A 17,625-nucleotide genomic window follows, 5' to 3' on the forward strand; every position below is an offset into this window, starting at 1 on the left:
TTGCGTTTGAATAGCGCGCGCTCTCCGTGGGTGGGGCCGATTATAACGTAATGAGCTGAGATGAGCTCGACTGGAATGGCTCTCTTTTAATACAGATTTCACAAAATGAGAATATTTGTTTTTTATATAAATTACTTCATTTAAAAGAAGAGAATTCAAGCTTCATGCCTGTGTGTCTGTATGCCTGTTTGACTGAGTATTCGCTGAGTTATTGTTCATTTTCGGACGCGTTTCAGAATGGACTTCACTGGCAGAGAGAAGGCAGAACTCGCTTCGTGTTTATTTTTCTTTATTTGGCAAAAAGCACAACACTTTGTTTTTATTGTGAGTGTACACAAAAATAATACACATTTAACAGAATCGATTGATGTATGAAACTCCTATGGAAAATCAAAGTCAACAGAGTATTTATGAGTTTCTTTTACACTGATAAAAAAAAAAAGCGAGCTGGTATCGCCGGCGATACAGCCGACCTCAGGGGGTTAAGTATGCGGGCCCAATTGTCTCCTCAGGTGTGAATCACTACATATGCATGATGCTGTTGAATTGTTGACGCCCCTTGCGCATATTGTCTTTACAAACAAAAAGTGTTTTACAAGATTTAAATCAATGTATTGTGTTATGTGAATGATAAGGGCAGGATGATTTTCACATCATTTTGAAGAAAAAACTCTAGGCAATTACATCAATTAGTCAAAAGTCTTATTGTCACATATTTAGTATGTGTTTTGTGGCCTTATTTCAGAAACTTTAGTTTTTAGTTTTCTCAATAACCATGCATAAACATTATTCTCTCAAAAATACAAACATGTACATGCATGTTGCTCACATATTATGATAGCCCTGTTTGTGCTAAATAGTGTAATTATACCTTTGCCATTAATATGTTTATAAGCAACTGAAAAAAGCACAAATGTCAGGGCATGTCAGAACATCTCAAGGACCCCAAAAACCACTCAGACCCCAGAGGGTTAACACAGGAATACCAAGGTACACTGGGAAGGGGGTTGGGACTTGGAATACACATATGACCCCGAGGGGCTGCATATGGAGTATCACTGGGGTGTCCAGCCACAGGTGGAATATTTCAACCCCAGGGGTGGCAAGGTGGCTTGCCGAGGGAAAGACACATGCTCAGAGAGGCTTACAGTGGAAATACACATGTGGGGGTCGCCCAGAGGGGGAACCATGCACATGGAGGCACCTAGCCAAGCGCGAAAGCTGCCGGTGGCATAACTCTGGCGTTGACGTCAACAGTGCTGGAGGAACTCTGGGCTTATTAGGCTCACCTGAGGAAAATATCACACGTATCCCGTCCGTGGAGAGGAATGGCGAGCAAGCGAAGACACTTAAGCAGAATCTAGTAGCGGCTAGTTGAAACGAGAACATGAGAAGAAACTGGCTCCACTCGGAGATTATAGAATCTCGCGAATGTGTTAGGTGTCGCCCAGCCTGCAGCTCTGCAAATGTCTGTTAGCGAGGCGCCATGCGCTAGAGCCCAAGAGGATGCCACACTCCGAGTGGAGTGGGCCATCACACCAAGGGGGCATGGTCGACCTTGCTGCTGGTATGCCAAAGCAATGGCGTCCACTATCCAGTAGACAACATTTGCTTGGAGAGAGCCTTTCCCTTCAGCTTCCCACCATAACAGACAAAGAGCTGGTCTGAGATCCTGAAACACTGCATTCTGTCTACATAAGCACGGAGGGCGCGTACTGGACAGAGCAGTGCCAAGGCTGGGTCTGCCTCCTCCAGGGGCAACGCTTACAGGTTCACCACCTGGTCTCGAAAGGGTGTGGTGGGAACCTTGGGCACATATCCAGGCCGGGGTCTTAGGATCACGTGAGAGTTAGCCGGCCCGAACTCCAGGCACGCTTCGTCAACCGAAAATGCCTGCAGGTCCCCTACCCTCTTGATGGTGGCCAATGCAAACAGGAGCGCTGTCTTCATTGACAGGAACTTAAGCTCCACTGAGTGCAGAGGCTCAAAGGGAGCACTCTGCAGGGCAGTTAGTACCACTGAGAGGTCCCAATAGGGTACGAGAGGAGGGCGAGGAGGATTCAGTCTCCTCGCTCCTCTCAGGATCCTGATGATCAGGTCGTGCTTTCCAACGGACTTACCTTCAACTGCGTCATGATGTGCGGCAATGGCGGCAACATACACTTTCAGGGTGGAGGGAGACAGCCTTCGCTCCAACCCTTCTTGCAGGAAGGAAAGCACGACACTGATCGGGCATTTCGTGGGGTCTTGTTGTTTAGAAGAACACCAGTTGACGAAGAGGTTCCACTTCAACGCATAGGCATGTCTTGTGGACGATGATCTAGCGGAAGTGATGGTAGCCACCACCGCTGGTGGTAGGGTACTCAAAACTGCCTCGTCCCGTCCAGGAGCCACACGTGGAGGTTCCAAAGATCGGGACGAGGGTGCCATAGGGAGCCCCGTCCCTGAAAAAGCTTTCCTGTAGCTCAGTGGTAAGAGCATTGCGTTAACATCGCAAGGTTGTGGGTTCGATCCCAGGGGATTGCACATACTGTACCTATGTATAAATGTATCGGATAATGCAATGTAAGTCGCTTTGGATAAAAGCGTCTGCCGAATGCATAAATGTAAATGTAAATATAAAAAGCAGGTCCTTCCTCAGAGGGATTGGCCAGGGAGGTGCTGTCGCGAGGAGTACTAGTTCTGGGAACCAGGTGCGGTTGTGCCAATACGGGGCAACCAAAATGACCTGCTCCTCGTCCTCCCTGATCTTGCGCAAGGTCTGCGCAAGAAGGCTCACTGGGGGAAACGCATACTTGCGGAGGCCCCGCGGCCAGCTGTGCGCCAGTGCATCCGTGCCGAGCGTGCCCTCGGTCAGGGAATAAAACAGGTCGCAGTGGGACGAGTCGTGGGAGGCAAACAGATCTACCTGTGCGTCCCCGAACTGATCCCAAATCAGCTGAACCGACTGGGGATGGAGTCTCCATTCTCCAGGGAGAGGCCGAAGCCGAGACAGCTTGTCGGCCGCACGGTTCAGGTCTCCCGGGATATAAATGGCTCGAAGCGACCTCAGATGCTTCTGACTCCATATGAGGAGGTGGCGGGCGAGTTGCGACATATGGCGGGAGCGCAGACCACCTTGTCGGTTGATGTACGCTACTGTCGCGGTATTGTCTGATCGGACTAGTACGTGCTGACCCCTGAGCAACGCACGGAAGCGGTGAAGGGCGAGACGTACAGCCAGCAACTCGAGGCAATTGACATGCCAAAGGCGCTGGGGTCCTGTCCAGGAGCCCGCCCCAGCCCGTGGTGGAGGCATCTGTCTATACAACAACATGCCTGGAAACTCGTTCTAAGGGCACTCCGGCCCGTAGAAAACTGAGGTTCGTCCATGTTACGGAAAAATTCAGTATTACTTATATTCATTTGTTTCCAAACTGTTAATTTCATTTAATCATCTGTTTCTGTGAGGGTTTTCTAGCAGCTGAAGGGGGGACAAGCAAAACAAACGTAATAAAAGCAGATGGGCCAGGAAGATAGACACCTAGGGCACGAGAAGGGATCCAGGCAGGAGAATACAGGGGGTCATTTAGGTCGTAAACGAAAGCCTTTTGGTATCTCAGAGACAGAGAACAGTTTGACCAGCCAAGGGGGGTAGAAAACCAGTTGAAGATATCCCATATCTTTAAGGAAAACTACAGAAACTTGGAAGGAGGGGTCATAATGACAGAGAAAACTGTATAAAATGTATATGTTTTATTGGGTCACCAGGCATTCTGTTTCAAGGCTGGGTGGCTGCGGTCTATGGAACGAATCCTCAAAGAATAAACCTTTTCTCTTTATAACAATTTTGCCTCTTGAAAGTTTCTTACACCTTTGATGCTGTTTTTATTAATCTCTGAAAATTGCTCTAACAGTCCACGGGGTGAAGGTCTGATGGCAGGTCGGAGTCACTGGGACTCGGAGCGTGCCGTGTTGCCATGCCCACCTCGATCGCGAAGCCAAAGCTGAAGCGGTCTCATATGAAGCAATCCGAGCGGCGTTACTGCGGATGATATATGCCCCAGGAGCCTCTGAAATAATTTAGGGTGGCGACCTCCGCTCTCATGACAGGGGCATTGCCACCGACCATAGTGAAGCGGACTCCCCTGAAGCGGGGAGGAGACCGCGCGAACTGAATCGCGTAGCCGAGCCTGATGGTCCTCGCGACCCAGCGGGACAGTCTGGGAAGCTCTAACCAGGCTCCCAAGAACTGTACCAGCGGGGTCATGCGGACCACAGACGTACCCTCGGTGGTGCAGCGAGGCGGAATGACCGGCCCAGGCGTGGGTGGCATAGCGGCCCGGTGCGGGTGCATGGTCATTAGCCGCGTCCTGCCAGAGGAGGCCAGGGGAGGACCAGCGTCCCACGGGGCGTGCTCTGGCAGGGGTCTGGCGACAGAGGGGGGCGAGAGTGGCGAGGCTCGTGAGCGGCGCGCACTGTCATCCGAGAACTCTGTGTGCTCAGAGATAGGGTTGCAAAGGGGCTGAATATTTCTGGTAAATTTCCCTCCACCGGGGGAAGGAGCGGCCCTGCTACCGTCTCCTGGAAAGAACTGGATGCCATCTCTGAGCAGCCCGTCTCAGGAGCGCCGCTTTGCCTGGCGTTTAGCAGGGAGCGGGGCGGGAGAGGGCTGTGGCGCCTTCCTGTGGCTTCCTCCACGACACGGCCCGGGTGAAGGCTGCTGCTGGGGCCGTGCGGGAGGGGCGGGAGCCGTGGGAGGGCGCCCTCGGCGGCGAGCAGACTGAGACACCTGTGCCGACGGCTGGGTGGAGGCAGCAGCGGGCCGTCGGGGCAGGACATGTTTTAAAGCCTCAGTCTGCTTCTGAGCAGTCGAGAACTGCTGGGCAAAGTCCTCGACTGCACCGCCGAAGAGGCCAGCCTGGGATATGGGGGTGTCGAGGAACCGGGTCTGCTCGGCCTCCCGCATATCAGCCAGGTTGAGCCACAGGTGTCGCTCCTGGACCACACGTGGACATCACCTGACCCAGGGAGCGTGCGGTCATCTTCGTCGCTCGGAGAGCAAGGTCGGTGGCGGCACGCAGCTCATCAAAGAGCCCTGGGTCAGTCCTCCCCTCGTGCATGTCACGCAACAACTGGGCCTGGTAGACCTGCAGCGTTGCCATGGCATGCAGTGAGGAGGCTGCCAGCCCCGCAGCTCTATAGGCCTTCGCCACAAGGGTGGAGGAGAACCTACAGGCCTTGGAGGGGTGCTTAGGGTCACCGCGGGAAGAAGCACTCTAAGGACATAGTTGCATGGCAACAGAGCGTTCAACCTGGGGAACCCCAGTGTACCCTTTGGCAGCCGCCTGATCGAGAGGAGGCAAGGCGGAGGAGGCCGCCGAGCGATCACGGGAAGACAGGGGTGCCTTCCAGGACCTCGTGACCTCCTCATGCACGTCCGGGAAGAAAGGCATTGGGGTTGGACGCTGACGGGGATCAGTGGCCGCACCTAAAAACCAATCGTCCAGCCGCGAGCGCACTGGACCGGGTGGCGGAGACCAGGTGGCTGCCTGGGAAAGCATGGCTGTCAGCTCGGGATCAGACACGGACAATGCTGGCACACCCGAAGGCGGCAGCACAGCCGAATCCTCACCCCCCGAGGACTCACGCCCACCTTGTGATGCAGCGATCGCCATCTCATCATCATCTGGAGTGCCGAAAGAGACCCGCGGCACGCCGGCAGACTGTACCGCGGACTCAATCGGAACGCTCTCAGGTTGCACTGTGGTAGAGGGGGGTGTGGAGCGTGGAATAGTCGGCGCTTTGTTCCACACTGTAACCCTCAGTTCACCCTGGCCGCCAGCCTAAGTAACAGCTCTTGCGGAGCTCGTAGATCGGGGTGCGGATGAGGGGACTCTCCCTCGAACGAGGTCATTGAGTCTCGAACGCAACAGCGCGATGGTCATGTTCCCGCAATGGGAACATGACTCATCCACAAACGCTGCCTTAGCGTGTTCAACGCCCAGACACGCAAGACAGCGATTGTGCCCATCAGAATCAGATATGACGCGACCGCAACCAGAAGTGCACGGGCGAGGCATCTTTAAAAAGACGTGCCGCGTGCAATGCTCTTTTGTGAAAGGAGATTTCTCCGCAAGTGTTGAAGCGACCAGGGACACAAACACTGGCAAATCACTGCACAGATAAGCAGGGAATGTGCACTCGCTGGAACTCGCTGTCACACCAACACCTGGAGAGAGGCTCGTCTCGAAGAGAAGTAGAGATTAACTCAGAATTGGCTGTGGAGTGAATGAACTTGGCTCCGAAGCGAAAACATATCTGCATGTTGCCAGCGTACTTCCTTATATACCCACAGGGTCGGGCGGAGTTACGCTATGCAAATTCCGCAGACCCATGGCATTTCATTGCCATTGGCTCGTTTTATATACTCGAAGATGATAGGCTTTCTAAGCGAAACCCCATTTGTCATCATCCGACGTAATTGGGTGTTGTGAGGTTTTGTGCTCGTGTGGGTGTTCTCTGAATTCGCGTGCAGCCGTGCACAAGCGCAAAACCTCACAACACCCACCCTCTGTCGGTAATTGGTTGGAACACTATTTATTTTGGTTTTGAGTGGTTGGTTAAACCAATTGTTTTTGTGTGCAGATCTCAGAGCTACAGAGACGCGTTTTTTTGACGGCCTGCTTATGGGGCGGGCAGCTAGCGGATCGTTAGGAAAGATTAGATGAATGTGATCATTTATGTTTGGGCCTTTTTTGGGCCTGAAATCGCTGATACAACCTTTAAATTGAGTTTTATCATCAAAACACAACCATCAACACCTGATTATATTTTTTTTTGACTTTTGTGCCACAACAAGTGCTTTATAAACACACAGTTACAGCAGCCAGAGAAAAAATTTATATTATAAATTAGGGTCAAGAGCCCAACTAAAGCAAACACTGATCTCCATCATGGTAATTAATGAAACAATAAATCATCAACATATAAACCTCTGTTAATTATCAATAACAACTTCTGTGGACTTTATAAAATCATTAAAACATTACAAATTACTCTGTCAAAATTTACCTCTTCAGTTGTTCATTTTATGCATCATATTTTGTAAATTCACATTAGGATTGCAATGACACCTGAAAACTATATTTTAAATGGGAGGCCTAAAATAAACATTTATTTAACTATCGTTTATTTCAAATATCTAGGCTACATAAATTGTGTGTGTGTAAGCATGTTTTAACATGGAAAATGTGCCTTGCTTTAGTGGAGAGAAACTGACACTTTTAAAACAGACACATTTAAATGAAAGCAAGCTAATGAGTGGTCCTCTGCTGGTTATAGTAGTTTTTTTTTTTCTTACTACTTACTAATGTGTTTCTATAATTCATATTTAGAAATGATAAAAATCCCTATTAGTGATAGACACTGAAGTAGTGCCGGAAAGGGAAGTGCAGGAGGATCGGTGTCGCCGTCCCGTCTGCGCATCCGCAGCGTTGAGATGGGCAAGCTCTCGCAGTGAGAGCAGCCTGCGGCAGAGAGTGCAGCTTCTTGGGCGGGTCCCAGGCACGTGGCGCACTCCGCACGAGGTGCACGAGGGGCGAGGCATTTGGAACAACGCTCGCTAAATTTGTTCTTTTATGAAACTGAGTGTTGCTGAGTTTTCTCGCCGGATGGCCTCAGGAGAGCAGCGACAGAAGAGGAGCGGCTTCGAGGTGAGTTGAAGGCGCTGTCCAAGATGCAAAGGCTTGCTCTAGCTGTTTTGGCTTGTTTCGACGGCAAAGGCTTCAGAGGAAGTCAGAGACGTGAAGAGTCGCTGAAGGAGAGAAAATCTGCTATATGGCCAGAATGGGCTCCCTTTATAGGCTTATGCCACGCCCATTTAGGCACGCTCTCTGACGTGCCTGGCGCCAAGTCACTTGATTGGGTCACGCATCAGAGGCGCTTGGCCATAGGATGTGCAGTTGCCGCAGCACAGCCAATGGGCGAGCTAGACGCTCTGCTGTGTTTGCTGTGCAGCTGCACTGCGTTTTAAATTATTAGCTTCAATATTTCTCGAGAAAAGGAGTTTCCCCACTGCTTATTAGCTATGCAATACGAAGTGACCGTTCTCGAAAGGAAACTTATCCCGTGCGAATTGGCCATTAAAGCAGCACTCAGTAGCTTCGGGATTTCTTCGCTGTATTCTCGCTTTTTGCTCGCAGGTTTCTCTCTAGAGCTCCCCCCACAGCTTCGGAATAGATATTTGACAACACTGTTGTAAAAACTCGTTGGTGATTCTCAGACACCAGAGGCTATAGATCAACGACATCAAAGCAGATGGTACATTCTTTAAAACGTCTTCTTCATTCGGGTTCGGACAGCGTGAGGGAGCGCAATAATGACAGCATTTTAGCAGATTTCTTTTGGCCGTAAAGCAATTGTTTACATCGCGAGACCTGATATCACGCGAGACTTCCTGATGCAGCGGCCGGCGGCCCGCCGGCTCAAAGTTGCAAGTGCGTATTTTCCGCTCACGGGCACCAGGGGGGTGCGAAACGACCACCATTCAACCCGAAATAAGTAAGATAACCATTCCAATGACTCCAAAGCTGTTCAGTTAACCCCCTGAGGTCGGCTGTATCGCCGGCGATACCAGCTCGCTTTTTTTTTATCAGTGTAAAAGAAACTCCTAAATACTCTGTTGACTTTGATTTTCCATAGGAGTTTCATACATCAATCGATTCTGTTAAATGTGTATTATTTTTGTGTATACTCACAATAAAAAGTTGTGCTTTTTGCCAAATAAAGAAAAATAAACACAAAGCGAGTTCTGCCTTCTCTCTGCCAGTGAAGTCCATTCTGAAACGTGTCCGAAAATGAACAATAACTCAGCGAATACTCAGTCAAACAGGCATACAGACACACAGGCATGAAGCTTGAATTCTCTTCTTTTAAATGAAGTAATTTATATAAAAAACAAATATTCTCATCTTGTGAAATCTGTATTAAAAGAGAGCCATTCCAGTCGAGCTCATTACAGCTCATTCAAATGTAATGTGACTCCGCCTACGGAGAGCGCGCGCTATTCAAACGCAAATGAATGAGGCCATCCACGCAAACCTGTGAACGCCCCCATATCAGCTCGAGAAAACACAAGTTTATTCAGATCATTACTTGTTTACACCGTCTCGCAGCGCTGTGAGGAATAATAATAATGGAAAATGTCCCTCAGAAGTGCGGGTATATCGAGGAGCAAGGATCCGACTGAGCTGAGGAAAACTGTAGTAAGTTTTTTTCCTTCTCACGTGAATCGCGTTTCTGTTTTGTGAATGAATGAACGGCAGAGATGCGCGCAGTTTACCACAGCTCGCAAAAAGACAGTTTAAATTTAAATCGCGTGTGTGAATGAATGATGATGTTTTAGCAAACTGTATTGCTATACTGAGAGGAGTAAAAATCGAAATGTAGGCTATTTGTATAAGCAACGTATTAAACTGCAAATTAACATTTATATGCCCTAATATTTCATAAAAACAACGTTACAGTCAGGCGAAATATGAAAGACAACATTTTGTTGACTAGATTTGGGTACAGTTTTTACTGTAGAATATACTGCCACATCAAATAAGCTTTTGTTTAGCAATTTCTATATATATAAAATACTATTTTTGTCAAAAATAAAGTCATCAACTAAGATGTTAGCTGTTCCAATGTTGGCTATATTAAAACTAATGAATACATAGATAAAATGTAGGCCTATAATAATTTTTTTTTACAAAGAAAGAGTACACTTGAAATATTGTTGAAATTGTAATTATTGTTGTAATTGTAACCTTTTTAATAAAATAGCAAAACATATTTACAAGATAGATGTAAGCAAAATCTTAAATGGTCAATATAAGTCTTCTTCTAAATATATCTTTTGTCCTTGCATTGTGGCTCAGTCAGTGTCACACCTGAATGAATGGCTAATTATGCAGAGTGGGTGGGACATTGTATTTTCAGGTGTAAACCACTCCTCGTTCACGCCCCCCTCGCATATTGGCTTTCCAAAGCAAAACCTGTTTTACATCAATTTAAATCAATGTATAGTTTTATGTGAACGATAAAGCAAGACTATTTTCACATAAGTTTGAAGCCAGAACTCGAAGGAACAACATCCATTAGTCAAAAGTCTTATTGACACATATTTATTATGAGTTTTGTGGTCATATTTCAGCAACTTTCATTTTTATTTTTTTCAATAACCACGCATAAACATTATTCTCTTAAAAATGTTAAAATATACATGCATGGTGATCACATATTTTGGTAGCCCTGTTTGTGCTATATAGAGTGAATTTACACCTTTGCCATTAACATGTTTATAAATAACTGAAAAAAGCACTAATGTCAGAGCATGTCAGAACACCTCCAGGGCCCAGAAAACCGCTCAGACTCCAGAGGGTTAAGGTAAAAAAAGTTACTTAGTTCACCTTTAATATTACAGATGTCCTGTGGTAAAATTACATTACTCCATCCACCCTTGTAAAGTTAATCCTGTCCGAATAGGGCTTTAGTCTATATTAAGTATTATTGTTTAAGCCTTTCATTCTTTTGTGAATGTGTTTTAGCATATTCTCCATCATGGATATTTTATGGTGTCAGGCTGTCAGCCCTACATTTCGGGTTGGCCTAGACCTTAACAGCACAGTTGGCATGAAGGTTTTAAAATGCTTGAACCGGGCTAATTGCTGCTTGCAGCTATATTTCATTATTAAAATCTGTCTGTATTTGATATCTACAATGTTAATGTGCATGATTCTTACATATACATTATTCTAATCAGCCAATGCTAACAGAGTCGATTAAACCAAAACGCACCACTCACCTTGAAGGTGTCGGCCAGGACTTCTGCCCCTCTGTGATTGGTGTGTTTCGAAATGCCCACAAAGAACTCTTTTCCAGTAAAGAAGACATCACTTCCTTCTAGAGTGGCTCCACCAGACCCCCCCTCCTCATCGCCCATCTCCACCACTGTCAGGTTCAGTTCATTTAGGACTCGCCGCACGGCTTCTGCCTAAAGAAAGTTTACACACTTATGACCATGTAACATCTACATCTACAACAGCCATGTGTCTGCGCCTTACCTCAAGGCGTCTCTGCTGTTTGAAGGGTCGTGTGATGAGTGCCGTGTCACCTTGGATCACAGCAATGTCTTCGATCCGCCAGCTCTCAGGCAGCTCAGAGTCTGCTAGAATTTCAATCAACTGCAGCCCCACCTTTTGCCTCAGTGCACCTGTCAGCACCCCCATTTGACGCTGGGCCTTGGCGAGGTCTGTCTGAAACCCTTCTCCACCCTCTGCCAACTTCCCAAAGGACTCTGGGATACATCTGACGACAGCATGAGTGAAGCAGCCGTACGGATAAATATTGGCCATGACGGTGTGTGTATGAGGTATGCTTGAATGACAGGTGTCTGGTGAATGTTTGTATGAGTTTGACTGTATATGGGTGTATACGTGTCTGTGTGAGTGACTGATTCACAAACTGTGCAAACTGAGCAAGTTTAAGTCTATGAAGGACAGTCTTTGAGTGAAAGCTATTGAAAGCTCCTAACAACAACAACTGGATCAGCAAATCATTCTTGACATCTCTGGATCCCCTGGGTAGAAAGCTCAAGAAGTGTGTTTGTCCCTTTAATACTGCCTGTGGTGGAGAGAGAGAAAAATTATATTGTAAAGACCTATCAACCAAACTGACTAATCTGTATATCTGAGAGTATTGCATTGGCTTGTTTGAGTCCACTTTAAAGTCCATCTAGCCTAGTCATAGTGCTGTCTCTAGGACAGGTTTTTGAGAAGCACTGTCATTTTATATCAGTCCACATTAGTTTCCTGTAACCATTCATTGCTGAACTGAACAATTAACCTCACTGTATCTGTTCCAAATCTTTAAAGGTCTTGCAGTGGATAACGCATCTGTTTTCAAATGCTTTGAACTTGGAGTAAACATTATGGTGCATTACAGTGCCAGAACTTACACACGTGTGTGTATGCATAACTTATAGAAATAAAAAGCAGCAAAAAATATTCTGTAGCATATGTTTTCCAAAACTGTAAAACCATGGTATTGTTTCAGTTACCATGCCCAAGTGCTAAAGTGTAGTCCACAACTAAAAAATAAAATAAATAAAAGGGTAGTTTCTAAACAAAGACAATAATACAGGTTACCTTAATTGTGCATCTATTAAAATTATCTTACGAATGGATCAATGGCTGTTTTGGTGTGAGCCAGGGCACATTCAACTTTATCATACTGTCCCGGTCTTTACAAACAAACAGCACACACACTGTTGCAAACATTAACAAAAATTAAATAAAATAAAAAAAGACAAAAGCCAGTCAGTTAAAGATAAATTCATTCCACTTTAGATGACTTTCCCGAAAAGATTCAATGAAATGTATTTGTAAAGTCACCGCTGATACACAAAACGGTTCAAGTTTGAGGTTCCACAGATTGTTCAACAGTGTCTTGGCTGCCAAAGTTGACGCCCTGATGAATTAACGTTACGACAAATCGTAAAACAAATTATCCTACCTTGTGATACGATTAAACACGTTAACTCAGTTTCCTCTCAGCATAAAGCGCTAAATTGTTTTGATCGACTCGAACTCGGCCATACACAAACACCATACCGTTCACTTAACGTTCACTAGTTCCCTTCCCCCTCAATCCATCCTGCTGGAATCTTTTTTCTCCTGCGTGACTATAAGGGGGATTTACTAAATAATGACTTAAACAGGAAACACATACCCGATAACCTAGGGGAGCGAAATGCCTACCTCTGAGACAAAGACAGAAGTTCTTTAAATTTGCCTAACTCTGATCCGCATGAAAAACATGTTTCAGTATTTTCCACTTACCCGTCCGGTTGTTTACAGTGTCACACCTCCAATGCTCCCTATTTCCTCATTTCCAGCGTGTAGCTAGACTAAACATTCTTCTTTTTTTTTATGAAAAAAAAAATAAAAATTTGTATAAGAACTCATCCGGACTAAACAATGTTCAGTGAATTTTGAGCTATGACAACAACCAGCCCTAGGTTTTGTTCTGTTAACTTCAGCTGTTCGCTAATCCACTCTTTTAATATGTAGGTCGGGACTCAAGCTCAGCTGTGACCTCTAGTCTCATCAAATAACAGATTATTTGTGAAATGTAGGTCTACATGTCATAGATTTGTTGTGTTCCTATGGGGACATGTTTCCCAGGATTTTGTGAGAATGTGGTAGGCTGTAGGGGGTCGGATCCCCGGTACGAAACTTCTGATTTATTTGTGATTACATTTGTAAATAGGCATATTTTTGTTGAAATATAGACCTGGAAACCAGATTAATTTTTATCCTGGCTGAATTAAGTTAAAAGTGCGGTTCTAAAAGTGTACAGAAATTTTAGGTTGAGTAAACATCGCACTCAAACACATAAATTGTGTTTTACGCATTGGTGTGTAGGCTAATGCATCATCTGTTTAGTCGTACAAGAGCCTTTTTGATGTTGTTGTTCTGGAGCAGTTTAAAAACATACTGCCAAGCCAAAGCACATACGTCTGCAAGATGTCTGTTAAAAATCACTTAATCTGGGAGCATCTGCTGTTCACTAGCATTTGATAGATGTCTTTAAGATGTCAGTTTTACATACATTCTAAATCATAAACAAAGACATTTTCTAAACGTCTATTTGACATCTGACAGGAAATGTCCTATAGACGTATTGCAGATGTAAACACGCACATCAAATAGACGTCTCCGTGATGCTATCGTGTGCCATCAGGGATATTGTTGAGTGAAACGTGTTCACTGTGGTTGTGGCTTTGGTTTTAGCAGATGAATATGAGTTAATACACAAAACATGTTTCAATGCAGGTCACTTTATCATATCAATTTCAATCATAAAGGCACTGTTACATCTGTCAGCTGCAGGTGCCATCATGTGCCAACTGATGGCAGCCTAGTCCCTCACCGTTTCCATAGACTCTGTTATTCCTGGACTTAATTTCCCAGAATCCTCTGCTCATTATTAGTTTATCTGTTTCAGCTGTGTCTTGTTTCATTTGATCATCACCCTGTCTATTTTAATGCCTTTTGCCTTCAATCAGATGGAAGTAAAGAACCTCTGATCATTTGACAGTATTTACTGTGGAAATGTTAGCTATTTTAAGGGTATTACAGTGGGTAGAGGAAAACAAAATTACCAAGGTTTTAATTTGTTCTGATAGTTTATCATCATTAATGTCTCTTCAGTCGTTATCATCTAATAGTAGACTTGATATTGTGTACGAAATATATGAGATTGTATATAGACTGCAACATATTAATGCGGCGGTTAGATTTTTGTGGATTCCGGCTCATAGGGGGATTGAGGGAAATGAGACAGCAGATATGTTGGCTAAGCAAGCTTTGAAACTCGATAGAATTACAAAGTAAAGCTGAAGTTAAAGTAAAAATAAAGGAAAATATTATGAAGACATGGCAGAGACAATGGGATGAAGGGAAGAAAGGGCGACATTTATACAATATTATGCAAGAAGTAGGGAAAAGGAAATCTATATATCGATGTGCTAGAGAAAGTAGCATTATTTCGAGGTTGAGATTATGACATAATGGATTAAATAAAACGATGTATTTATTGAAAAAGCACGAGCACCCTACAGGTTTGTGTGATTGTGGAAGGGGAGAGGAATCAGCTGAACATGTGATTAGTGAATGTGTCAAATATGAAAATCAAAGGATAAAATTAAAAGAGGAATTACTGAAATTTGGGGAAAATATGTTGAACCTTAAAAATCTTTTTAAAATTGGAGGGCAGATAATGGGAGCTTTGTTTAACTTTTTGAGAGAAACTGGTTTAATGAAAAGGATTTAATTGATCAGTGAAGTTATTATAAAGGTAGAAAGAAGGTAAAGTAGGGGTTGTATAATATATTTTTTTTTTATCTATCGTGATAAGATGCTTACATTTCTGGCCCACACTCCAGCACAGTAGGTGGTGGATATGCACATTAAATGCCGGTTGCCACCCGCCAATAAAAAGAAAGAAGAAGAAGAAGAATCAGATGGAAGTCTTGTTTGGGTTGTGCACTGTCAGTATTTTGAGCAGTTCCTGGTTTCTGTAGATTTATCTTTTCCTGTGTTTTGGATTTCTTGTTCCTGTCTTCCTCTGTGAATTGTATTTGTATTTCAGACTGTTTACATGTGCTTGACCCTCTGCCTGGTATGGACTATGACCTTGGATTACATTTGTTAATAAACTGGTTTGGATTTTCACTCTGTCTGCTGAATGCTGTCTCATCACCACAACATTACAGAAGATTTCATCATCATGGATCCAGCAGTTGAATTAACTTATCCTTGAGAAACGGGTTAAGTCCGTGACAGAAAGTGAAAGTGAAAGTGAAAGTGACGGCCAAGTATGGTAACCCATACTTGGAATTTGACCTCTGCATTTAACCCATCCAAGTTAATGCACACACATTAGGAGCAGAGTAGTGAGTAGTTAACACACACACTGCAAACGTGGATACACACACCCAGAGCAGCGGGCAGCCTTTGTGTGGCGCCCGGGGAGCGATTAGGGGTTAGGTGCCTTGCTCAAGGGCACCTCAGTCATTTCCCACCGGTTCTGGAATCGAACCAGCAACCTTTGGGTTACCAGTCCAACTCCCTAACCACTAGGCCATGACTGCCCCAAAAAGTCTATGAGAGCACAGTCCGGTAGATCAGAAGCATTTGCAATGTCAAGGAAAATGTGTACGTGTTCTTCGAGTGTGCGGTTACCTTGACGCATATCCAGGACTAATTCAACTGCTGGATCCATGAGGAAGTCTTCTGTAATGATTTGGTTGTGGTGGTGAGACAGCATTCAGCAGACAGAGTGAAAATCCAAACGCAGTTTATTAACAAATGTAATCCAAGGTCATAGTCATATCCATGTCTCAAGCTGAGTTGATCAAGGAACAAAGGCCAGATTACACCATGAATTATTTTCACTGGTAATATAAGTAGTACTTTATTTTACAGTCATGTTCTCCATGTACATACACACAGTATATATAGTACTATAGTACAGATTGTTTCAAAGCAGCTTTACAGTGATAACAGAAAATAATGCAATGTTTCAGCTGTACAGCATGCAGATCTACTTGGACATCTATTACATAAAGGGATCGGTTAATATTTTGGCGAATGCACTGTCCCGTGCTCTTGTATCTTAAAAGCTGCGGTGGTATTCTCGGTTTTTGTTGCTTTATCTGTCATTATTTTTTATTTCCCAGGGCCCGGGTTGAATAAAGGTGATAGATCTGTGTTGAAGGAAAGTGATAGTGTTTAGAATAATGCTAATGTTGTGTTTCTATGGCCGTATTTTGTATGTAGGTTGATTTTGGTCATTTTGTAACAGCCTTTGGGGTTTCTATCTTGTGGGGGAGGGTGTGACGTCCCTGTCAGTCATTTCCTATATGTTTTCTTTTCTTTTTGAGTGTGTCTGTCTGTGTTATTCACAGGTGATTGGCTGACTAATGCATGATTGGGAACACTGGCGTGCAGGTTTCCCTCTCTATTTAAGCAGCCTCTTCTCCTCAGTGTGGGTGTCCTTTTTTTTTTTCTTGACTCCATGTCAACAACAGTCTTCATTTCTGTTTACCCCTTGTCTCGAGCCGGATTTAATTTTGACAACTTTTTATGATAGGTTTGTCAAATAAAAGCTCAAATGTTTTTCATATACATCATATACATCATCTTCTCCTTGTTTGTGGTTATCCATTGTGATCACAACAGCCCATGATTTTTACTGTGAATAAAACCAGAAAATATGGTACTATAGGTAAACCATGGAAACCACAAATTAACCATGGTTTTGCTTATGGTATTTGTAGTAAAACTGTGTACAAATGGTAATCAATCACAAAAAATATAGTTAATACACTTTTACTATAATAAAACCATGGTTAAATTATGAAAGGGAGTATCTGAAATCAATATGTTTTCATTTATGATTAGAACATGACAGTAAACTACAGACAGATATATGCCTATGATAGTGTTGCAAATTTTTTTTTACCAAAATGCGCTGACAAGTTTAAAAAAATTGTCCCATGTTAAAGTGGCCGTGGTTTGTGAACACGACAGGAGAGCATGTTAAACTTTCTTTAAACGGTGTCAAATATGCAGGAACAGAAACCGAGAAATCATAGTGGTCTAATATTTCTTAGTCTATGCTCCATGGATGTGACGAATCTGTAGCCATCTAACATCTGCTGGACAGTCAGGTAAAATTATCTGCATGCCTGTGCATGTCCTCTGTTAGCATGATCCCAGATTGATCCATTACACCGGAAACTGTCTGTGACACATGACTTCAGATTTAATAATTAGATAGCAGCATGGCTATGATTAGCCAATAGGCAAGAGACCACTGATATTTGGAACAGACAACCATACACGCTACATGTGTAACAGGTGTGTGGCTGTAATGAAGCGCACAGTAATGGAGAATACAAGCACACAGTTTTTAAACACAAATCTAACACATAGGAGAAACAAAACATATCCACATCCAGCATAAGAAAGACTGAACATAGAACCAAGGGAACTAAGGGCTTAAATACACATGGCAAACAAAGGGAGCTAA

At 44.4% G+C, this 17,625-nt stretch overlaps 2 protein-coding genes across 5 annotated transcripts in view; both read right to left on the reverse strand.

The window, feature by feature from the left end:
- The window catches only part of ddah2 (DDAH family member 2, ADMA-independent), a 42,909-nt gene extending 29,861 nt beyond the window's left edge, over window positions 1-13,048 (reverse strand). The window contains exons 1-3 of one of the 4 annotated variants that reach the window (XM_082186798.1): window positions 12,867-13,048; window positions 11,091-11,649; window positions 10,832-11,020 (exon numbers count right to left, since the gene is read on the reverse strand). In XM_082186798.1, the coding sequence (XP_082042924.1) occupies window positions 10,832-11,020; window positions 11,091-11,381 (480 nt within the window). In that variant the 5' untranslated portion in view covers window positions 11,382-11,649; window positions 12,867-13,048. The other 3 variants (XM_082186799.1, XM_082186800.1, XM_082186797.1) reach the window with 3 other exon arrangements.
- On the reverse strand, window positions 4,541-5,814 carry LOC309511556 (uncharacterized protein). The gene is made up of 2 exons (XM_082186844.1): window positions 5,304-5,814; window positions 4,541-4,933 (listed from the first exon to the last, which is right to left on the reverse strand). The coding sequence occupies exons 1-2, from the start codon at window positions 5,655-5,657 to the stop codon at window positions 4,601-4,603; spliced, it is 687 nt and encodes a 228-aa protein (XP_082042970.1). The 5' UTR covers window positions 5,658-5,814; the 3' UTR covers window positions 4,541-4,600.
- Window positions 13,049-17,625: the final 4,577 nt, after the last annotated feature.

The sequence above is a fragment of the Leuciscus leuciscus genome, assembly GCF_965113295.1.
Source record: "Leuciscus leuciscus genome assembly, chromosome: 12".
In the NCBI taxonomy this organism is placed as follows: domain Eukaryota; kingdom Metazoa; phylum Chordata; class Actinopteri; order Cypriniformes; family Leuciscidae; genus Leuciscus; species Leuciscus leuciscus.